The sequence below is a fragment of the Oncorhynchus nerka genome, linkage group LG19, assembly GCF_034236695.1.
Source record: "Oncorhynchus nerka isolate Pitt River linkage group LG19, Oner_Uvic_2.0, whole genome shotgun sequence".
Classification (NCBI taxonomy): domain Eukaryota; kingdom Metazoa; phylum Chordata; class Actinopteri; order Salmoniformes; family Salmonidae; genus Oncorhynchus; species Oncorhynchus nerka.
The window spans coordinates 38,398,832-38,423,891 of record NC_088414.1 but is presented as its reverse complement, the minus strand read 5'-3'; the positions used below and the strand labels follow the sequence as shown (position 1 = coordinate 38,423,891).

At 44.4% G+C, this 25,060-nt stretch overlaps 1 protein-coding gene across 1 annotated transcript in view; it reads left to right on the top strand.

Moving 5' to 3' along the window:
• Positions 1-25,060, top strand: part of LOC115146853 (serine/threonine-protein kinase TAO1-like) — a 45,972-nt gene that overhangs the window by 15,696 nt on the left and 5,216 nt on the right. The window contains exons 10-16 of the mRNA XM_029688871.2: positions 7,911-7,992; positions 10,764-10,931; positions 11,213-11,413; positions 14,109-14,243; positions 15,117-15,353; positions 19,120-19,248; positions 23,595-23,678. Coding sequence (XP_029544731.1) covers positions 7,911-7,992; positions 10,764-10,931; positions 11,213-11,413; positions 14,109-14,243; positions 15,117-15,353; positions 19,120-19,248; positions 23,595-23,678 — 1,036 coding nt within the window. The remainder of the gene's footprint in view (positions 1-7,910; positions 7,993-10,763; positions 10,932-11,212; positions 11,414-14,108; positions 14,244-15,116; positions 15,354-19,119; positions 19,249-23,594; positions 23,679-25,060) is intronic.

Sequence of the window (25,060 nt, the reverse complement as noted above, 5' to 3'; positions counted from 1 at the left end):
CATGTGGAAAATCTGTCAGACTGTGCTTTTATAAGTCCAGTCCTGTTGAGAGAAAAAAAAAAAAAAATAATTGGGCCACGATTAAAAAGAGCTACTTTTTTTATTTCTAAACTGTTAATTGAAACGCGCTTCCCATTCGCCATTCAAATGCATACTGGAAGGCAGGCTTCATCAGCACGTCACACGCCACTTTGCAATGAGGTGGAGGCAGGGTGCATTTTGAAAACATACTTGAAACCTGAACATTTTACAACATATTATTTTTTTAAAAATGAGTTCACCTTCATTTAACTAGGTAGGATGGTTGAAAACAAGTTCTTATTTACAACTGCGACCTGGCCAAGATAAAGCAGTGCGACACAAACAACAACACCGTGTGTGTTACACATGGAACATGCAGTCAATAATACAGTAGAGAAATTCTATATACAGTGTGTGTAAATGAGTTAGGATAAAGGGGGAGGCAATAAACAGGCCATAGTGGTGAAATTATTACAGTATGGCAAATTAAACACTGGAGTGATAGATGTGCAGAAGATGAGTGTGCAAGTAGCGGTACTGGGGGGGGCAAAGGAGCAAAATGAATAACAATATGGTGATGAGGTAGTTGGATGGGCTATTTACAGATTGGCTATGAACAGGTGTAGTGATCTGTGAGCTGCTCTGACAGCTGGTGCTTAAAGTTAGTGAGGGAGAAATGAGTCTCCAGCTTCAGTGATTTTTTGCAGTTCGTTCCAGTCATTGACAGCGGAGAACTGGAAGGCCGAAGGAGGAATTGGCTTTGGGGGTGACCAGTGAAATATACCTGCTGGAGTGTGTGCTGCTATGGTGAGCTAAGTGGGTTTGGCGACGGATATTAAGCGAGGGCCAGCCAACGAGAGCATACAGGTCGCATTGGTGGGTAGTATATGGGGCTTTGGTGACAAAACAGATGGCACTGTGATAGACTGCATCCAATTTGCTGAGTAGAGTGTTGGGGGCTATTTTGTAAATGACATCTAACGATCCTTTACTTCGGCGGACAGTCAGTTTTAATATGGTATGTTTGGCAGCATGAGTGAAGGATGCTTTGTTGCGAAATAGGAAGCCGATACTAGATTTTGGATTGGAGATGTTTAATGTGAGTCTGGAAGAGAGTTTACAGTCTAACGAGACACCCAGGTATTGCAGTTGTCCACATATTTTAAGTCGGAACCGTCCAGAGTAGTGATGCTGGACGGGTGGGTAGGTGAGGGCAGTGATCGGTTGAAGAGCATGCATTTAGTTTTGCTTGCGTTTAAGAGCAGTCGGAGGCCACGGAAGGAGAGTTGTATGGCATTGAAGCTTGTCTGGAGGTTAGTTAACACCGTGTCCAAAGAAGGGCCAGAAGTATACAGAATGGTATCGTCTGCGTAGAGTTGGATCACAGAATCACCAGCAGCAGGAGCGACATCATTGATGTATACAGAGAAAAGTGTCGGCCTGAGGATTTAAACCCTGTGGCACCCCTATAGAGACTGCCAGAGGTCCGGACAACAGGTCCTCTGATTTGACACACTGAACTCTGTCAGAGAAGGCTAGGCAGTCATTTGATAAACCAAGGCTGTTGAGTCTCCCGATAAGAATAAGGTGATTGACAGAGTCGAAAGCCTTGGCCAGGTTGATGAATACAGCTGCACAGTATTGTCTCTTATCAATGGCTGTTATGATATCGTTTAGGACCTTGAGCGTGGCTGAGGTGCACCCGTGACCAGCTCAGAAACCAGATTGCATAGCGGGGAAGGTACGGTGGGATTCGAAATGGTCAGTGATCTGTTTAACTTCTTGGCGCACCAATCCCGTTAGCGGGATCATTTTTGTCAACATCCGCTGAATTGCAGAGTGCCAAATTCAAATTAAATTACTAAAAATATTAAATTTTCATGAAATCACAAGTGCAATATAGCAAAACACAGTTATGGCTTGTTGTTTATCCACCTGGCGTGTCAGATTTAAAAAAAATCTTTACAGCTAAAGCAAACCAAGCTTTTATGTAAGGACATCTCTCTCAGCAGACAAAACATTACAACCAGCTAGCAGCAAAGTAGATTGGTCATGGAAGTCAGAAAAGCAATAAAATAAATCGCTTACCTTTGATGATCTTCAGATGTTTGCACGCACGAGACTCCCAGTTACACAATACATGTTCAATAAAGATTATTTTTATATCCAAAATACCTCCATTTGGTTGGCGCGTTTAGTTGAGTAATCCACAGACTCGAGCGGTCACGACGGGGCAGACGAAAATTCCAAATAGTATCCGTAAAATTCGTAGAAATCTGTCAAACGTTTTTTATAATCAATCCTCAGGTTGTTTTTACAATAAATAATCGATAATATTTCAACTGGACCGTAGCTTTTTCAATAGGAGAGAGAGCGAGAAAATGTCTGCTCCAAGCTGTTGCGCATGCAAAACTCTGCTGGCACCCAGCCATCCACTGACGCGATGTGATCGTTCTCGCTCATTTTTCAGAATAAAAGGCTGAAACTATGTCTAAAGACTGTTCACACCATGTGGAAGCCATAGGGAAATGAATCTGGTTGATATCCCTTTAAATGGAGGGAAGGCATGCAATGGAACAGGGAGCTTTCAAAATAAGAGGCACTTCCTAGTTGGATTATCCTCAGGTTTTCACCTGCAATATCAGTTATGTTATACTCACATACAATATTTTGACAGTTTTGGAAACTTTAGAGTTTTCTATCCTAATCTGACAATTATATGCAATTTAATTTGGGTACGTTTTTCATCCAAACATCAAAATACTGCCCCCAACACTCAACAGGTTAACTTGGCTTTCGAAGACTTTAGAAAGGCAGGGTAGGATAGATATAGGTCTGTAGCAGTTTGGGTCTACAGTGTCTCCGCCTTTGAAGAGGGGGATGACCGTGGCAGCTTTCCAATCTTTGGGGATCTCAGACAATACGAAAGAGAGGTTGAGCAAGCTAGTAATAGGGGTTGCAACAATTTTGGCGGATAAATTTAGGAAGAGAGGGTCCAAATTGTCTAGCTCGGGTGATTTGTAGGGTCCAGATTTTGCAGCTCTTTTCGAACATCAGCTATCTGGATTTGGGTGAAGGAGAAATGGGGGAGGCTTGTGCAAGTTGCGGTAAGTGGTGCAGGGCTGTTGACCGGGGTCAGGATAGCTAGGTGGAAAGCATGGCCAGCTGTAGAAAAATGCTTATTGAAATTCTCAATTTGCGCGGATTTATCGGTGGTGAGTGTTTCCTAGTCTTAGTGCAGTGGGCAGCTGGGAGGAGGTGCGCTTATTCTCCATGGGCTTTACAGTGTCCCAGAACTTTTTGGAGTTTGTGTTACAGGATGCAAATTTCTGTTTGAAAACGCTAGCCTTTGCTTTCCCAACTGCCTGTGTATATTGGTTCCTAACTCCCTGAATAGTCGCTTATAGCGGGGGCTATTCGATGCTAATGCAGTACGCCACAGGATGTTTTTGTGCTGGTCAAGGGCAGTCAGGTCTGGAGTGAAACAAGGGCTTTATCTGTTCCTGGTTTTAAATTTTTGAATGGTGCATGCTTATGTTAGATGGTGAGGAAAGCACTTTTTTAAAGAACAACCAGGTGTCCTCTACTGACGGAATGAGGTCAATATCCTTCCAGGATACCCGGGCCAGGTCGATTAGAAAGGCCTTCTCGCTGAAGTGTTTTAGGGAGCGTTTGACAGTGATGAGGGGTGGTTGCTTGACCGCAGACCCATTACGGACGCAGGCAATGAGGCAGTGATTGCTGAGATCCTGGTTGAAAACAGCAGAGGTGTATTTGGAGGGCAGGTTGGTTAGGATGATATCTATGAGGGTGCCCGTGTTTACAGATTTGGGGTTGCACCTGGTGGGTTCCTTGATAATTTCTGTGATATTGAGAGCATCAAGCTTAGATTGTAGGATGGCCAGTGTGTTAAGCATGTCCCAGTTTAGGTCACCTAACAGCACGAGCTCTGAAGATAGATGGGGGGCAATCAATTCACATATTGTGTCCAGGGCACACCTGGGGGCAGAGGGTGGTCTATAGCAAGCGGCAACGTTAAGAGACTTGTTTCTGGAAAGGTTCATTTTTAGAAGTAGAAGCTCAAATTGTTTGGGCTCAGACCTGGATAGTAAGACAGAACTCTGCAGGCTATCCCTGCAGTAGATTGCAACTCCGCCCCCTTTGGCATCTTGTCGGAAAATGTTATAGTTAGGGATGGAAATTTCAGGGTTTTTGGTGGGCTTCCTAAGCCAGGATTCAGAGTGTGCTAGGGCAGTGAATAAAGGCTTTTACGGTTACAGAAGTCAACAAATGATAGCGCCTGGGAAATGGGAGTGGAGCTAGGCACTGCAGGGTCTGGATTAACCTCCACATCACCAGAGGAACAGAGGAGGAGTAGGATAATGGTTGGCTAAAGGCTAACAGAACTGGTCGTCTAGTACGTTCAGAACAGAGTAAAAGGAGCAGGTTTCTGGGCACGGTAGAATAGATTCAAGGCATAATGTACAGACAAAGGTATGGTAGGATGTGAATACAGTGGGGGTAAACCAGTGCATAGAGTGACGATGAAAGAGATTTATTGTCTCGAATATCATTTAAACCAGGTGATATCACCCCATGTGTGGGAGGTGGAACTAAAGTGTTAACTAAGTTGTATTGAGCAGGGCTAGAGGTTCTACGGTGAAATAAGGCAACAATTGCTAACCAAAACAGCAATGGACAAGGCATATTGATGTTAGGGAGAGGCATGCGTAGCCGAGTGATCATAGGAGTCCAGTGAGTGGCTTCAGGCAGCTAGCGGGCCGGGGCTAGCAAGTGAAGTCGCGACGGAAGAAAGTCTGTTTTGGCACCCTCGTGCAGTTACGTCGGCAGACGGATCAGCAGGGCTCCGTGTGGTAAACCAGGCCAATTGGCAAAATAGGTATAGTGGCCAAAGAATTTGTTCAATGGGCCTCTTAAGCTAACAGTCCAATGTGCTCTAGACAGCTAGCAGGCCACGGCTAGCGGTATGGCATTCAGGGGATGTCGCAACGGAGGAGCCAGTTGAAAAATCCCCCTCGGGCAGAATTACGTTGGTAGTCCGGTCCAATTGGCAAAATAGGTATTGTAGCCCAAGGAGTGGATGATGGGCCTCTTCAGCTAGCCGGGAGGTGGTCCTAGCAGATCGGCCTAGCAATGGCTAATTGACTACTAGCTAGTAGCCAGTTAGCTGGCTAGGTTTTTGATGGTTGTTCCAGTTTATAAGTATACAAAATAGCAGATCCGTACCACATTGGGTGAGGCGGGTTGCAGGAGAGTATGTTCAGTTCGTAGATGGAAAGTGATATTGAAATATATACCATTTTTTTCACGAAAAAACAAGGAATAACTATATTTACACGGGACAGGACGGGGCATGTTTTATGAGGCATGTTTTACCTTGCTTCAAAGTAGCCTAAAGGCAAAATCAGTGGAGGCTGATTATCTGATAGACTTGTCTGAAGACAGGCCATTGAAACCAGTAAGCTATTTCTCTCGTGTTCTATTGGTTTGTAACTTTTTTTCATTGTCCAGTAGCCATATTCACATTCCTGCGTAGCATAACGTCTTGGCGCATTGCTGCCCTAATAATGTGAAGAAATAACAGTTTATCAACATTTTCAGCTAAACTGTCTAATATGTTGCATCAGCCTCATTGCTTTTGAATGTTTTTTTTTATGTAGCCTAGGCCTACTGGTTGTATGAATTTGGGATCTATTGTCCCACAACTGTCCCAGAGTCTGTTTCGGCTATTTATTTCTCGACAAGCTGACCAATAGAATAGGTACACTGTTCTACTGTGGGGGATAGTAGATTGACATAGGCAGCGCGTCCATAAGGCTTAGGGAAGCTTTCGCTAAGTGAATTGAATTAAATTGGCAAAATGATATAGCCTACCGTCTATACAGAAATAAATGAAATCATTCTGAATAGGCTACTGAAGCATGATTTGGCCAAAGAGGATCATTTAGTTTCCCCTAGCTGTAAAAAAAAAAAAAATCTACGTTGTGGATCGTTTTAAATGGCATTGCCTACGGTCGGGAAAGAAACGCAGCTCGTGCTGCAAATACCAAATAGATGAGTTGTGACTGTCAGTGAAAAGTAGAGGGGCTCTGCCAGGCATATCGCTATATTTCTAAATGAAATTGTGAGAAAACATAGTTTGGAAAACAAATGGCTGTTGTAAAGCAAATAAAAGACTCTAACCTGTCTTTATATTTATCAAAATTCTCAACTTAATTGAGCGAACAACAGTAGTCCTATATGCTAGCTTATTGGCACCAGCAGAGAGCATCGGCCGTATCCCCAGTGAGTGGACACTGAGCATGTTCACTCTTTACCATCGTTGGGTCAGTGCCACTTATGTTTGTTTCTGGACAATACTTTCCTCCTCCAGTTTAGATGGATGTCATTTTCTATGTTTCTCCCCTTCTCTGAGGCCTGTTTATATGGACAGCGCTGATGTTATTGATCTGTCATTGTCAGCAGAGTAGGCTACCCTGTTATTTGTCATATTAAGAAAAGATTCAGCTGATGTCTCCAGTCATACAAAGTGTAGTAGAATTGTATGAAATGTGTTTTCCCGTGCAAAGAAAGAAGCATGTCTGATATGGCCTATAGCCCAGGCCTCTACTCTACACGCCACTCAGCCACGCATTGAACTGTCTGGTTTCAGTTGTATTATAAACCTAAATCATGACTAGCCAATCTACTCATCACATTCTGAATAGTGGACTGTCTTACATCAGTCTCTGCAAAAGTGATGATGCATGCGATGACTCCTTGCTGTCCCCAGTCCACCTGGCCGTGCTGCTGCTCCAGTTTCAACTGTTCTGCCTTGTTATTATTCGACCATGCTGGTCATTTATGAACATTTCAACATCTTGGCCATGTTCTGTTATAATATCCACCCGGCACAGCCAGAAGAGGACTGGCCACCCCACATAGCCTGGTTCCTCTCTAGGTTTCTTCCTAGGTTTTTGGCCTTTCTAGGGAGTTTTTCCTAGCCACCGTGCTTCTACACCTGCATTGCTTGCTGTTTGGGGTTTTAGGCTGGTTTTCTGTACAGCACTTTGAGATATCAGCTGATGTACGAAGGGCTATATAAATAAATTTGATTTGATTTGGAATGCTTTATTTTAAAGGTGCATTCACGGTGAACATTTGCTTCCCCCAAACTTAACTCACACGAGTCGGCTCGTATGCCTTGGCTCGTATGCCTTGGCTCGTATGCCTTGGCTCGTATGCCTTGGCTAGTGATTTAGCTCTTCGTTACTCATCTTGTTGTCTAAGGAAAAGTAAAGGTGGACAGTTCTTCTAACGTCTTCAATGTGAGCGGTAAAGAAGGACGTGTCGTTGCATCCTCCACGTTCTGTTCGGATGAATTACCATGATCAACATGTGATTTCTGTCATTCTGAGCACTGTGGGTGGACTCCCTAATCAGGGTACTCACCCTGAGCACCGTGGGTGGACTCCCTAATCAGGGTACGCACCGTGGGTGGACTCCCTAATCAGGGTACGCACCGTGGGTGGACTCCCTAATCAGGGTACGCACCGTGGGTGGACTCCCTAATCAGGGTACGCACCGTGGGTGGACTCCCTAATCAGGGTACGCACCCAATACATACGGGGTCCGGTACATTTCTTAAATGTCCGGTGCCACATTTTCATAACGGAAACCCTGAGAGACACACACACACACACACACAACTCCAGGTATTTTCATAAGGATATATTATTTTATTGAAGTACTATAGCTATCACGCATTAGGGCTATCATAGGTGATGGATTTTACTGTTACTTCAATGGAATTGTGACTGTTTTTTTTTCTTCTTCACTTACTCTTTATCCCTCCCTCCTTCCCTCCTTCCCTTCCTCTCTCTATGCAGGACGGATTACTTTAGAAACTTTGTTGATTCCTGCCTTCAGAAAATCCCCCAGGATAGACCCAAGTCTGACCATCTACTAAACGTGAGAACACTTAAAAAAAAAAAATGATAATAATAAATTGACATGAAGATTTTAGGTTTTTGGGTTTTTTCGCATATAGTCCTCTTTTAAAATAACCGATCTCAGTCCTCTTTAAAGTGAACTCGGGGGTTTAAAAAATAAAAAAGCTAAAGAACTGTTCTCTTTATATTCACAAAATAGTTTACAGAGTACTTGTTGCATTCACATCACTATGTTTAAAAACGAACCAAGATATTCACTCAATGCACTTTGGGGTTTTTACAAAGTGCAGGATGAGCCATTCCATCAGAATCTGTTCTCAGACAGATATATATATATTTAACCTTTATTTAACTAGGCAAGTCAGTTCAGAACAATTTCTTATTTATAATGACGGCCTACACCGGCCAAACCCAGACGACGCTGGGCTAATTGTGCTCCGCCCTATGGGACTCCCAATCACGGCTGGTTGTGATACAGCAAACTTACATTTTGGAATCTTATAGATTGCAATTGGTTAAAATGTGAGACAAAAGTCTTCTGAGTGGCGCAGTGATGAAAGGCACTGCATCGCAGTACTGGCTGTGCCACTAAAGATTCTGGGTTCAATTCCAGGCTCTTTCGCAGCCGGAAGCGACCGGGAGACCCATGGGTCGGTGCACAATTGGGCCACCATCGTGTCCTTGTCCCATCGTGCACTAGCGAATCCTGTGGCGGGCCGAGCGCAGTGCACGCTGACACGGTCGCCAGGTGTACGGTGTTTCCTCCCACACATTGGTGCAGCTGGCTTCCTGGTTAAGTGGGCATTGTGTCAAGAAGCAGTGCGGCTTGGTTGTGTTCGTACGGGAGTTACAGCGATGAGACAAGACTGTAACTACCAATTTGGATTCCACGAAATTGGGGGGAAAAAGCCGTAAAACAACAAATAATAATAATCGATTCAAAATATGAGACATAATAAATGTAATCAGAAGATACTATTAACATGTAAATATTATTGGTAACAGAATAAATAGCAGAAGAGTTAACTGCAGATTGAATAATTAATTTATACACCCAATATAGGCGACTGCCCCTTTAAGAGCGAGAATTGTTCCCAGCCTATAGATTACGGTCTTCTCTCTATTCAAACCCCTCTATGGAATATACCACTGACTTAACACCCAGCCTATAGATCACATATTGCAAACACATAATCTGAACAAAAAAATTCCACGCATATTTTGGCATTTCTGTGCATCCTTGACAATAGCTAATCAATATCCAACGACTGCACACATTTTCTTTCTGCAAACCTGCACACCATCTTCTCTCTCCTATGGCACCAATGTGAGGGGTTATGTCAGGGAGAACGGTGTTGCAGTAGTCTAGTGTGAGGGGTTATGTCAGTAGTCTAGTGTGAGGGGTTATGTCAGTAGTCTAGTGTGAGGGGTTATGTCAGTAGTCTAGTGTGAGGGGTTATGTCAGTAGTCTAGTGTGAGGGGTTATGTCAGTAGTCTAGTGTGAGGGGTTATGTCAGTAGTCTAGTGTGAGGGGTTATGTCAGTAGTCTAGTGTGAGGGGTTATGTCAGTAGTCTAGTGTGAGGGGTTATGTCAGTAGTCTAGTGTGAGGGGTTAATGTCAGTAGTCTAGTGTGAGGGGTTATGTCAGTAGTCTAGTGTGAGGGGTTATGTCAGTAGTCTAGTGTGAGGGGTTATGTCAGTAGTCTAGTGTGAGGGGTTATGTCAGTAGTCTAGTGTGAGGGGTTATGTCAGTAGTCTAGTGTGAGGGGTTATGTCAGTAGTCTAGTGTGAGGGGTTATGTCAGTAGTCTAGTGTGAGGGGTTATGTCAGGGGGAACGGTGTTGCAGTAGTCTAGTGTGAGGGGTTATGTCAGTAGTCTAGTGTGAGGGGTTATGTCAGGGGGAACGGTGTTGCAGTAGTCTAGTGTGAGGGGTTATGTCAGTAGTCTAGTGTGAGGGGTTATAGCAGGGGGAACGGTGTTGCAGTAGTCTAGTGTGAGGGGTTATGTCAGTAGTCTAGTGTGAGGGGTTATGTCAGTAGTCTAGTGTGAGGGGTTATGTCAGTAGTCTAGTGTGAGGGGTTAATGTCAGTAGTCTAGTGTGAGGGGTTATGTCAGTAGTCTAGTGTGAGGGGTTATGTCAGTAGTCTAGTGTGAGGGGTTATGTCAGTAGTCTAGTGTGAGGGGTTATGTCAGTAGTCTAGTGTGAGGGGTTAATGTCAGTAGTCTAGTGTGAGGGGTTATGTCAGTAGTCTAGTGTGAGGGGTTTATGTCAGTAGTCTAGTGTGAGGGGTTATGTCAGTAGTCTAGTGTGAGGGGTTATGTCAGTAGTCTAGTGTGAGGGGTTAATGTCAGTAGTCTAGTGTGAGGGGTTATGTCAGTAGTCTAGTGTGAGGGGTTATGTCAGTAGTCTAGTGTGAGGGGTTATGTCAGGGGAAACGGTGTTGCAGTAGTCTAGTGTGTCGTGCAGGAATAATGACAAGCAAACCTGGGAAGCTTTGCGTTCACATTGCCCTAAAAAAGAGATCGCACCGCAGAATTCAAGCGAACTGAACTCCGACCACCTCTCGATCTCAGTTCGGTTCGGGGTTCTTTTGAGAGGTCTCAGTTCCAAACACACCAAGTTCACTAAAATTGTCTGAAAGGCACGAAGTGTGAAAACGCCCTAAAAAATAATGCTATGTAAATGTCAACTGGTGAACTGAATAGGCTTGAATTAATAAATTAACTTTACCCCGTCCTTCCCCTCCTTCACACTTTCCCCTCCCTCCCTCCCTCTCCTCCCCCTGTAGCATGCGTTTGTCCAACGAGAGCGTCCAGACTCTGTTCTGATGGATCTGATCCTGAGGACCAAAGAGGCGGTCAGGGAGCTGGACAACCTGCAGTACCGTAAGATGAAGAAGATCCTGTTCCAGGAGGCTCACAACGGACCACAGGCTGAGACACAGGATGGAGACGAGGTGTGTGTGGTGGTGAAGGGGAAGAGGATGTGTGTGTGTGTGTGTGTGTGTGGGGTAGTTTGCATGTAATCTTCAGTACCAATCAGAACAGAGGTAGCAGCCAGGGGATGAAACTGAACATACTATCTGACCACTCTCTGTTTTCCTATTTGTGAGGCTGTCTGTCTCCCTGTGTCTGTCTCCCTCCCCCTCTCTCTCTCTCTGTCTGTCTGTCTCTCTCTCTTGCTGTCTGTCTCTCTCTCACTGTCTGGGTGTCTCTCTCTCTGTCTGGGTGTGTCTAGGAGGTGGAGCACGGTGCAGGTCGTACAGACACAGTGAACAGTGTGGGCAGTAACCAGTCCATCCCCAGTATGTCTATCAGCTCCCAGAGCAGCTCAGTCAACAGTCTGAATGAAGCAGCACAGGACGACCGCAGTGAACTGGACCTGATGGAGGGAGACCACACGGTCATGTCCAACAGCTCTGTCATACACCTCAAACTGGTGGGGCTACTACACACTGAAGTGATGATGGCCGGGAAGCAGCTGTTTTGGAGGATATATTGGCATGAGGGTTAGGCCCGAGACTAAGCGACCCCGTGCCAATATATACTCCAAACAACGGCTTCGAAGAAATTATCACTTTTATATATCGGGTTACCAACATATTCAAATGATTGACATACTTTAATTTCAAAACTTTATTTTGATATATTTATTCATACTATTTCCTCCTTCCGTGAGATATACTGTACCAGTCAAAAGTTGACACACCTATTCATTCAATGGTTCTTATTTATTTGTGCTATTTTCTACATTGTAGAATAATAATGATGAAATCAGAACTATGAAATAACACATATGGAATCATGTAGTAACCCAAAAAGTGTTAAACAAATCTAAATATATTTTATATTTGAGGTTCTTCAAAGTATCCACCCTTTGCCCTGATGACAGTTTTACATGCTCTTGGCATTCTCTCAACCAGCTTCATGAGGTTGTCGTCTGGAATGCATTTCGATTAACAGGTGTGCCTTGTTAAAAGTTAATTTGTGGAATTTCTTTCCTTCTTAATGTGTTTGAGCCAATCAGTTGTGTTGTGACAAGGTAGGGCTGTCGTATACAGAAGATAGCCCTATTTGGTAAATGACCAAGAACATATTATGGCAAGAATGGCTCAAATAAGCAAAGAGAAACGCCAGTCCATCATTACTTTAAGACATGAAGGTCAGTCATTCTTGAAAATGTCAAGAACTTGAAAGGTTTCTTTAATTACAGTCACAAAAACCATCAAGCGCTATGATGAAACTGGCTCTCATGAGGAACGCCACAGGAAAGGAAGACCCAGAGTTACCTCTGCTGCAGAGGATAAGTTCATTAGAGTTACCAGCCTCAGAAATTGCAGCCCAAATGAATGCTTCAGAGAATTCAAGTAACGGACAGATCTCAACATAAACATTTTTGGTTCCAACCTCCGTGTCTTTGTGAGACGCAGATTAGGTGAACGGATGATCTCTGCATGTGTGGCTCCCACCGTGAAGCATGGAGGAGGAAATGTGATGGTGTGAGGGTGCTTTGCTGATCATACTGTCTGTGATTTATTTAGAATTCAAGGCACACTTAACCAGCATGGCTACCACAGCATTCTACAGCAATACGCCATCCCATCTGGTTTGTGCTTAGTGTGACTATCATTTGTTTTCCAACAGGACAATGACCCAAAACCCACCTCCAGGCTCTGTAAGAGCTATTTGACCAAAAAGGATAGTGATAGATTGCTGTATCAGATGACCTGGCCTCCACAATCACCCAAACTCAATCCAATTGAGATGTTTTGGGATGAGTTGGACCGCAGAGTGACGGAAAAGCAGCCAACAAGTGCTCAGCATATGTGGGAACTCCTTCAGGAATGTTTGAAAAGTGTTCCAGGTGAAGCTGGTTGAGAGGATGCCAAGAATGTGCAAAGCTGTCATCAAGGCAAAGGATGGCTGCTTGATTCTAAAATATGTTTTGATTTCTTTAACACATGTTTTTGGTTACTACATGATTCCGTATGTGTTATTTCATAGTTTTGATGTATTCACTATTATTCTACAATGTAGAAAATAGTAAAAATAACGAAAAACCCTTGAATGAGTGTGTGTGTCTAAACTTCTGACTATTACTGTAGTCCCGACACAAATCTAGGTTTGCTACCCAAGCTGGCTGGTCGTTTGTTCTATCGGTTTGGCTGCCAGAGACGCGACCCAGTCGTTCAGTCTTTTTGTTCTGTATTTATGGACGTCACTCAGTCGTTCGTTCGTAACGTTCTTATCCCTTGCTGGCTAGCCAACTACGGCTTAGTCACGTCAAACAGTGCAGCCAGAATAACAACAGCAGTGCAGCCAGAATAAGTAGCTGCATTTGCATTTTTTTAAGCCGTTGTCTAGTGACTTTTATTTGGAGACATCCATAACAATGTGCTAATGATGTGCGATTTCACCTGGCATAGAAAATGTGCTCTCTCATCAGGACAGTGTTGTTCAGAGGAGCTAGCCAACAACACAGCTAACACAATGACTAAAAACTGAAGCTGGGAAGACTGCTAACTATCTGCATTTTGTTTAGTTTGACCTGTTTTCTGTTGACATTTCTTTGTATATGTCCATAAAAACAATGATGATTTCGTCTGGCTGAGAAAAGCTTCCTGTCTATCTCATCCCGACTCCCAACACATTCATTACTATGGGACCGCTGAGGATGGATTTTCGGCAGTGAAGCCATGTTGCAAATGTCAGAGAGACAGACGGCAAGGTTTATACAAATCTCCGCTGTTGAAAACTAAATGTTAGTCTAAAAGAAATCTGAGATAATGGCCAGATGCTTTTTATAGTGGAGATCAAGTTTATAAATTGCCTGGCTGGGCTGTTGAGACAGTGGATTACGCAGTCCGATGGAACAGAGTAAATAGGCATTTTAATGTCATAGATTTAGCCGGTGGTAACTTGTGGAATAGACACTGGCTGGAATGCGGTTTTAACCAATCGTCCAGTATTAGACCCACACGTTGTATAAACTGCTATTCATACCATAGATACACACACCACTTTACACACCTTGATACACACACCGCTATATTTTATATATATATATATATATATATACACACACACACCGCATGTACACATTATGTTGATAATGATGACAATGCCTTGGCCAGGAGGAAGAGGAGGGTAACCATGGTGACCCCGAGGTGCAGAGCCATCCCACCGAGCCCCCGGCCGCTCAACCCCCAAGGAAACACTACAGAGAACGCAACAGAGAACACTTCGCTACCATACGCACTGCCTCACTGGTGAGTACACACACACCTACACACACTGCCTCACTGGTGAGAACACACACCTACACGCACTGCCTCACTGGTGAGAACACACACCTACACGCACTGCCTCACTGGTGAGTACACACACCTACACACACTGCCTCACTGGTGAGTACACACACACCTACACACACTGCCTCACTGGTGAGTACACACACACCTACACGCACTGCCTCACTGGTGAGTACACACACACCTACACACACTGCCTCACTGGTGAGTACACACACACCTACACACACTGCCTCACTGGTGAGAACACACACCTACACACACTGCCTCACTGGTGAGAACACACACCTACACACACTGCCTCACTGGTGAGAACACACACACCTACACACACTGCCTCACTGGTGAGAACACACACACCTACACACACTGCCTCACTGGTGAGAACACACACACCTACACACACTGCCTCACTGGTGAGAACACACACACCTCACTGGTGAGAACACACACACACACTGCCTCACTGAGAACACACACACCTACACACACTGCCTCACTGGTGAGAACACCACTGGTGAGAACACACACACCTACACACACTGCCTCACTGGTGAGAACACACACACCTACACACACTGCCTCACTGGTGAGAACACACACACCTACACACACTGCCTCACTGGTGAGAACACACACACCTACACACACTGCCTCACTGGTGAGACATCTCTTTTATTCTGTTATTTTAATCTCTTTTTTTTTTTTTTTACTCTTTCTCTAAATTCCAAAAACCACTCAAGTCCTTCAACAGGTGACACTATAGAAGAGACTATCACAACAGTAAGTTAACAGAACTCTCTCTCTCTCTACCTTTCTCTCCCCCCCCAGGTGACTCGTGAGATGCAGGAGCACGAGCAGGACAGTGAGCTGAGGGAGCAGATGTCTGGCTATAAGAGGATGAGGCGGCAGCACCAGAAGCATTTGATGGGTCTGGAGAACAAGCTGAAGGCTGAGATGGACGAACACCGGCTCCGTCTGGACAAAGAGCTGGAGAGCCAGAGGAACAGCTTTGCCCAGGAGATAGAGAAACTGGTCAAGAGACACCAGGCTGCTATGGAGAAAGATGTATGGAGATAAGAGACACACACACACACACACACAGAGAGAGAGCTATAAATATATATAGTACACAGACAGACAGACAGAGGCGCAGAGAGAGAGACAGACAGACAGACACAGACGGACGGACAGACGGACAGAGGCTAGGAGAGACGGACAGACAGACAGACAGAGGCTAGGAGAGACAGACAGACAGAGGCTAGGAGAGACAGACAGACAGAGGCTAGGAGAGACAGACAGACAGACAGAGGCTAGGAGAGACAGACAGACAGACAGAGGCGCAGAGACAGACAGACAGACAGAGGCGCAGAGAGAGACAGACAGACAGACAGAGGCGCAGAGACGCACACAATTGATGTGTATATAATGGCTTGATGGCTGACTGTTTCGTAGCCATTGCCAGCCATATTTGTGCTCCCCATCATTGTAAAAGAGATTTTAGAAGCTATAGAAGTGCCTTTATCAATGTGTACTTTTGTTTATACTGTATACTTCATTAATACACACACACATGGAGACAGACCTACACACACAGAGACCGAGAGATAGATCGATACACACACACCACCGTTCAAAAGTTTCGGTTCACTTAGAAATGTCCTCATTTTTGAAAGAAAAGCAAACTTTTTTTTTTGTCCATTATAATAACATCAAATTGGTCAGAAATTCAGTGTACACATTAATGTTGTAAATGACTATTGTAGCTGGAAACGGCTGATAAAAATAAAAAAAGGAATATCTACATAGGTGTACAGAGGCCCATTATCAGCAACCATCACTCCTGTGTTCCAATGGCACGTTGTGTTAGCTAATCCAAGTTTATCATTTTTAAAGGCTAATTGATCATTAGAAAAACCTTTTGCAATTACATAAGCATAGCTGAAACTGTTGTGCTGATTTAAAGAAGCAATAAAACTGTCCTTCTTTAGACTAGTTGAGTATCTGGAGCATCAGCATTTGTCGGTTCGATTACAGGCTTAAAATGGCCAGAAACAAATAACTTTCTTCTGAAACTCGGCAGTCTATTCTTGGTCTGAGAAAGGAAGGCTATTCTATGCGATAAATTGCCAAGAAACTGAAGATCTCCTACAACGCTGTATACTACTCCTTTCACAGAACAGCGCAAACTGGCTTTAACCAGAATAGAAAGAGTGGGAGGCCCTGGTGCACAACTGAGCAAGAGGACAAGTACATCAGTGTCTAGTTTGAGAAACAGACGCCTCACAAGTCCTCAACTGGCAGCTTCATTAAATAGTACCCGCAAACACCCGTCTCAACATCAACAGTGAAGAGGCAACACGGGGATGCTGGCCTTCTAGGCAGAGTTGCAAAGAAAAAGCCATATCTCAGACTGGCCAATAAAAAGAAAAGATTGAGATGGGTAAAGGAACACCGACATTGGACAGAGGAACTCTGCCTAGAAGGCCAGCATCCCGGAGTCTCCTCTTCACTGTTGAGACTGGACAGAGGAACTCTGCCTAGAAGGCCAGCATCCCGGAGTCTCCTCTTCACTGTTGAGACTGGACAGAGGAACTCTGCCTAGAAGGCCAGCATCCCGGAGTCTCCTCTTCACTGTTGAGACTGGACAGAGGAACTCTGCCTAGAAGGCCAGCATCCCGGAGTCTCCTCTTCACTGTTGGCGTTGAGACTGGAATGTGTCCCTGAACAAAGGAGTTGTCAAAATCAAAAGTAACAGTCAGTATCTGGTGTGGCCACCAGCTGCTTTAAGTACTGCAGTGCGTCTCCTCCTTATGGACTGCGCCAGATTTACCAGTTATTGCTGTGAGATGTTATCCCACTCTTCCACCAATGCACCTGCAAGTTGCCGGACATTTCTGGGGGCAATGGCCCTCACCCTCCGATCCAACAGGTCCCAGACGTGCTCAATGGGTTGGGATCCAGGCTCTTCATTGGCCATGGCAGAACACTGACATTCCTGTCTTGCGGGAAGTCACGCACAGAACAAGCTGGTGGCATTGTCATGTCAGGATGAGCCTGCAGGAAGGGTACCACATGAGGGAGGAGGATGTCTTCCCTGTAACGCACAGCATTGAGATTGCCTGCAATGACAACAAGCTCAGTCCGATGATACTGTGACATACCGCCCCAGACCATGTTGGATTCTCCACCTCCAAATTCGATCCCGCTCCAGAGTACAGGCCTCGGTGTAACGCTCATTCCTTTGACGTTAAACGCGAACCCGACCATCCCCCCCGGTGAAACAAAATCACTACTTGTCAGCGAAGAGCACTTTTGCCAGTTCTGTCTGGTCCAGCGACGGTGGGTTTGTGCCCATAGGCGATGTTGTTGCCGGTGATGTCTGGTGAGGACCTGCCTTACAAATAGGCCTACAAGCCCTCAGTCCAGCCTCTCTCAGCCCATTGCGGACAGTCTGAGCACTGATGGAGGGATTTTGCGTTCCTGGTGTAACTCGGGCAATTGTTGTTTCCATCCTGTACCTGTCCCGCAGTGTGATGTTCGGATGTTCTGATCCTGTGCAGGTGTTGTTACACGTGGTCTGCCACTGCGAGGATGATCAGCTGTCCGTCCTGTCTCCCTGTAGCGCTGTCTTAGGCGTCTCACAGTACAGACATACAATTTATGCAATTTATTGCCTTGGCCACATCTGCAGTCCTCATGCCTCCTTGCAGCATGCCTAAGACATGTTCACGCAGATGAGCAGGGACTCTGGGCATCTTTCTTTTGGTGTTTTTCAGAGTCAGTAGAAAGGCCTCTTTAGTGTCCTATGTTTTCATAACTGTGACCTTAATTTCCTACCGTCTGTAAGCTGTTAGTGTCTTAAAGACAATAGCCACCTTTTGCCTGAAAATATATATATTTAAAAAAAAAATATATTTCACCTTTTATTTAACCAGGTAGGCCAGATGAGAACAAGTTCTCATTTACAACTGCAACCTGGCCAAGCTAAAGCGATGCAGTGCGGCAAAAACAACACAGTTACACATAAACAACCGTACAGTCAATAACACAATAGAAAATTATATGTACAGTGTGTGCAAATGTAGAAGAGTAGGGAGGTGAAATAATTAACATTATAGATGTGAAAAAGAGAATGAGGTAGTCTATATTGTAATGGACCTATATTTTTTGATTGCTCTGTTATTTTACCAGGTAAGTTGACTGAGAACACGTTCTCATTTACAGCAACAACCTGGGGAGAGGGATGAATGAGCCAATTGTAAACTGGGGATTATTAGGTGACCATGATGGTTTGAGGGCCAGATTGGGAATTTAGCCAGGACACTGGGGTTAACACTCCTACGATAAGTGCCATGGGATCTTAATGACCTCAGAGTCAGGACTCCCGTTTAACGTCCCATCTGAACGACAGCACCCTACACAGGGCAGTGGGATATTTTTTAGACCAGAGGAAAGAGTGCCTCCTACTGGCCCTCCAACACCACTTCCAGCAGCATCTGGTCTCCCATCCAGGGACTGATCAGAACCAACCCTGCTTAGCTTCAGAAGCAAGCCAGCAGTGGTATGCTGGCTTACATACAGTATCTATATTATAATGGAACTATATACAGTATCTATATTGTAATGGACATATATACAATACCTATATATTTTTAAAATTACTGTCCATTTTCTGGCCTGCAAATTGGTTGATTGAATTTCTAAATCCTGATTTGGCCCTTCAGTCTTCTCTGCTATACTCTCCCCACACAGAGGACAATGAGAACTTCATACATTGCAACTCCTGTTCATGCAGTTTTCTCTCTCTGTCTGTGTGTGTGTGGGCGCGCAGGCAAAGACATTTAACAACGATGAGAAGAAGTTCCAGCAGCACATTCAGGTCCAACAGAAGAAAGAACTCAGCAGCTTCCTGGAGTCTCAGAAACGAGAGTACAAACTACGCAAGGAGCAGCTTAAAGAGGTACACACACACACACACACACACACACACAGTGCATTCGGAAAGTATTCAGACCCTTTCTCTTTTTCCACATATCTATCAAATCTACGCAAAATATTCCATGATGACAAAGCGAAAACAGGTTTTTAGAAATGCTTGCAGAAAATACCTTATTTACGTACAGTTGAAGTCGGAAGTTTACATACACTTAGGTTGGAGTCATTAAAACTAGTTTTTCAACCATTCTACAAATGTCTTGTTAACAAACTATAGTTTTGGCAAGTCTTTTAGGACATCTACTTTGTGCATGACACAAGTCATTTTTCCAACACTTGTTTACAGACAGATTATTTCACTTATAATTCACTATATCACAATTCCAGTGGGTCAGAAGTTTACATACACTATGTTGACTGTGCCTTTAAACAGCTTTGAAAATTCCAGAAAATTATGTCATGGCTTTAGAAGCTTCTGATAGGCTAATTGACATCATTTGAGTCAATTGGAGGTGTACCTGTGGATGTATTTCAATGCCTACCTTCAAACTCAGTGCCTCTTTGCTTGACATCATGAGAAAATCAGAAGAAAAAAATGGTGGACCTCCACAAGTCTGGTTCATCCTTGAGAGCAATTTCCAAACGCCTGAAGGTACCACGTTCATCTGTGCAAACAATAGTATGCAAGTATAAACACCATGGGACCACGCAGCCGTCATACCGCTCAGGAAGGAGGCGCGTTCTGTCTCCTAGAGATTAATGTACTTTGGTGCAAAAAGTGCAAATCAATCCCAGAACAACAGCAAAGGACCTTGTGACGATGCTGGAGGAAACCGGTACAAACGTATCTATATCCACAGTAAAACGAGTCCTATATCAACATAACCTGAAAGGCCGCTCAGCAAGGAAGCAGCCTCTGCTCCAAAACCGCCATAAAATATTCAGACTATGGTTTGCAACTGCACATGGGGACAAAGATTGTAGTTTTTGGAGAAATGTCCTCTGTTCTGATGAAACAAAATTAGAACTGTTTGGCCATAATGACCATCATTGTGTTTGGAGGAAAAAGGGGGAGGCCGAAGAACACCATCCCAACTGTGAAGCACAGGGGGAGGCAGCATCATGTTGTGGGGGTGCTTTGATGCAGGAGGGACTGGTGCACTTCACAAAATAGATAGCATCATGAGGAAGGAAAATGATGTGGATATATTGAAGCAACATCTCAAGACATCAAACAGGAAGTTAAAGCTTGGTCGCAAATGGGTCTTCCAAATGGACAATGACCCCAAGCATACTTCCAAAGTTGTGGCAAAATGGCTTAAGGCCAACATCGTCAAGGTATTGGAGTGGCCATCACAAAGCCCTGACCTCAATCCCATAGAAAATGTGTGGGCAGAACTGAAAAAGTGTGTGCGAGCAAGGAGGCCTACATACCTGACTCATTTAAACCAGCTCTGTCAGGACGAATGGGTCAAAATTCACCCAACTTATTGTGGGAAGGTTACCCGAAACATTTGATTCAAGTTAAGCAATTTAAAGGCAATGCTACCAAATACGAATTGAGTGTATGTAATCTTCTGACCCACTGGGAATGTGATGAAATAAATAAAAGATGAAATAAATCATTCTCTACTATTATTATTATTTTACTAGGATTAAATGTTAGGAATTGTGAAAAACTGAGTTTAAATGTATTTGGCTAAGGTGTATGTAAGCTTCTGACTTCAACTGTAAGTTTTCAGACCCTTTGCTATGAGACTTGATGCATCCTGTTTCCATTGATCATCCTTGATGTTTCCACAACTTAAAGTGACATGATTTGTCTATATATGGTTGTTGACAGTGCATGTCAAAGCAAAAACCAAGCCATAAGCTCAAAGGAATTGTCCATAGAGCTCCAAGACAGGATAAGGAATTCTCAGAGACAGGATTGTGTCGAGGCACAGATCTGGGGAAGGGTACCAAAAAATGTCTGCAGCATTGAAGTTCCCCAAGATCACAGTGGCCTCCATTATTCTTAAATGGTATAAATTTGTTACCATCATGACTTTTCCTTTTGCTGGCCGCTCAACCAAACTGAGCTGTCAGGGGAGAAGGGCCTTGGTCAGGGAGGTGACCAAGAACCTGATGGTCACTGACCGAGCTCCAGAGTTCCTCTGTGGAGATGGGAGAACCTTCCAGAAGGACAACCATCTCTGCAGCACTCGACCAATCACGCCTTTATGGTAGAGTGGCCAGACGGGATCCACTCCTCAGTAAAAGGCACATAACAGCCTGCTTGACGTTTGCCAATAGTCACCTTCAAGGGCTCAAAACATTAGAAACAAGATTCTTTGGTCTGATGAAACCAAGATTGAACTATTTGGCCTGAATGCCAAGCGTCATGTCTGGAGGAAACCTAGCACCATCCATACGGTGAAGCATGGTGGTGGCAGCATCATGCTGTGGGGATGCGTTTTAGCAGCAGGGACTGGGAGACTAGTCAGGATCGAGGCAAAGATGAACGCAGCAAAGTATAGAGAGATCCTTGATGAAAACCTGCTCCAGAGCGCTCAGGACCTAACTGGGGTGACGGTTCACCTTCTGACAGGACAACGACCCTAAGCACACATCCAAGACAGCGCAGGAGAGGCTTTGGGACAAGTCTCTGAATGTCCTTGAGTGGCCCAGCCAGAGCCCGGACTTGAACCCGATCGAACATCACCGGAGAGACCTGAAAATAGCTGATAGAGCTTGAGAGGATCTGCAGAGAAGAATGGAAGATACTCCCCAAATACAGGAGTGCCAAGCTTGTAGCGTCATAACCAAGAAGACTCCAGGCTGTAATTGCTGTCAAAGGCACTTCAACAAAGTACTGAGTATAGGGTCTGAATAATTATGTAAATTAAATATTTCAGTTTTTGCTTTCTCATTTTGCGCGAGATTGATAAAAGAAAAGGGACATGTAATCAATTGTAGAATTAGTTAGTTAATTAATTAATTAATGAAACAAAGTATAAAAGTCAAGGGGTCTGAATACTAACTGAATACACACACACACACACACACACACACACACACACACACACACACAGGTAACACTGCTTCGTGGGTGAACAGGGACAGGCACTACTTCGCGCCCCTCGTTCGAGCCCAGTGAGGGACAGGAACAGGGATGGAAGCAACACTGTTACATTGATGCTCCTGACCCGGATCACTCAGTTGGGCTTTGCCCGGCTGCTGGGGTTGCTGCGGAGACCAGGTCAAAGGAGGGTGAGTTTAGCCGATATGGAACGGCTAGCTAGGTAGCTGTTACTGCGTGGTAGACTAGTAGTGTCCATCTTTGCCGTCAACCAATCTAGACCTAGAAGTAGTTCTGAATGACCATGGCTTCAGTAGCACCCTGGGTAATGGTCCATTTATATTGAGGGATGCGGGCCAAATTTAATCACCAGAGCTTATATGGAAATTACAGCTTGGAGAAGTCTAGTCGTGCGTGACCGTCCTTCCAAAATCTTGTCTTGACTATTGGAACTCTGAGGAATTTCATTATTTGGATTTTGCTATTTGAATGGGAGTGCTGACATTCAATGCTTGCAGTTGATTGGCTCTGAGTAGAAATGTGGTTTTCAGGAGAGGCATTTCCTTTTCCCCATCCCGGACAACCTTTTAGTAGCCTGTGTCATATGCTGCCTGTTGCAAATCAGAATCACAAACTGTTAGGAGCTCTACCAGTGTAAATATGTGATTGGTTTGGTAAGTGGCAACTTATTGCAACTAGTTTCTGTCTAGACCCCTTTTTATCTTCTTCCTGAGGAGAGTTTCACCAGTCTGAGGCTGGGAGCATTAGGACTGCACATCTCATATATATATATATATATATATATACATGTAAAACCTTAATTTAACGATACAATATATTTATATATATATATATAATATATTTTTAAAACCTTAATTTACTATACAATATATATATACATATTGTATAGTTAAATTAAGGTTTTAAATTTAACTATACAATATATATATATATATCAACTTAAAAGGATAGTTCACACAAATTACAGAATGACTTCGGTTTCCTTACCCTGTAAGCAGTCTATGAACAAGGTATGTCAGCAATCCAAAACCGAAGCTGTTTTACTCATCCATGTACAAGCTTACAGGGTAAGAATTTTATTTTGTAATTTAGCACTGCTTTTTAGGTGATGGGTTCAGAGGGTCCCTGGTTCAAGTGAATGCACGCACGCAAACACACACACACACACACACACACAACGTGGAACAGGACCTGGTACAAGAGATGTGTACACACACACACACACACAACGTGGAACAGGATCTGGTACGAGAGGTGTAGACACACACTCACTTCTCTCTGTCCTGTAGGAGTTGAGTGAGAACCAGTCAACCCCTAAGAAGGAGAAGCAGGAGTGGCTGTCCAAGCAGAAGGAGAACATCCAGCACTTCCAGGTACAGTACAAGTTACATCAATGCAAATGACTGGTTAGTCGAGGTCATTTGTAGATGTAAGTAGGGGTAAAGTGACTATGCATAGAAAATAAACAGCGAGTAGCAGCAGTGTAAAAACAAAAGGGTCAATGCAAACAGTCTGGGTGGCCATTTGATTAATTGTTCAGCAGTTTTATGGCTTGGGGGTAGAAGCTGTTAAGGAGCCTTTTGGACCTAGGATTGGCGCTCCGGTCGCAAAGAGAATACTCTATGACTTGGGTGACTGGTGTCTTTGACAATTTTTTGGGCCTTCCTCTGACACCGCCTAGTATTTTGGTCCTGGATTGTAGGAAGCTTGTCCCCAGTGATGTACTGGGCCATACGCACTACCCTCTGTAGCGCCTTACGGTCGGATGCTGAGCGGTTGCCATACCGTTCGGGGATGCAAGCGGTCACGATGCGTTTTGCAAACCGCACCACTCTCTGGAGAGCTCTGCGGTTGTGGGTAGGGATGCAGGATATATCGGTGAACATATCGGAATTGGGCCGATATTAGCTAAAACTGGCAACTCTCATTCACGCCCGGATGTGATACAGCCTGTATTCGAACCAGGGACTGTAGTGACGCCTCTTGCACTGAGATGCAGTGCCTTAGACAGCTGCGTCCATGTGTGTGTGTGTGTTAACTATTTAATTGTACTAGAATGCTTAAAAGGCTGCAAAAATGGTTATCGCTATTGTTTTTTTTTTTGTCAAGGAAAATATTGGTGTTGGCCAAAAATGTCATATCTGTGTATCACTAGTTGTGGGCGATGCAGTTGCCGTTCCAGGGGGTGATACCGCCCGACAGGATGCTCTTGATTGTGCACCTGTAAAAGTTAGTGAGGGTTTTAGGTGACAAGACGCATTCTTTCAGCCTCCTGAGGTTGAAGAGGTGGTGTTTCGCATTCTTCACCACACTGTCTGTGTACCATTTTAGTTTGTCGGTGTATATGTACACAAAGGAACTTAAAACTTTCCACCTTCTCCACTGCTGTCCCGTCGATGTGGATAGGGGGGTGCTCCCTCTGCTGTTTTCTGAAGTCCTCGATCGTCTCTTGTTTTGCTGACATTGAGTGAGAGGTTATTTTCGTGATACCACACTCCGAGGGCACTCACCTTCTTCTTGTAGGCTGTCTCGTTGTTGTTATTGGTAATCAAGCCTACCACTGTAGTGTCGTCTGCAAACTTGATGATTGAGTTGGAGGCGCGTGCATGGCCATTGTAGTCGTGGGTGAACAGGGAGTACAGGAGGGGGCTGAGATTGCAAACTTGTGGGGCCCCAGTGGTGAGGATCAGTGGAGTGGAGATGTTGTTTCCTACCTTCACCACCTGGAGACCGGGGGACTCAAGTTTAATGATGA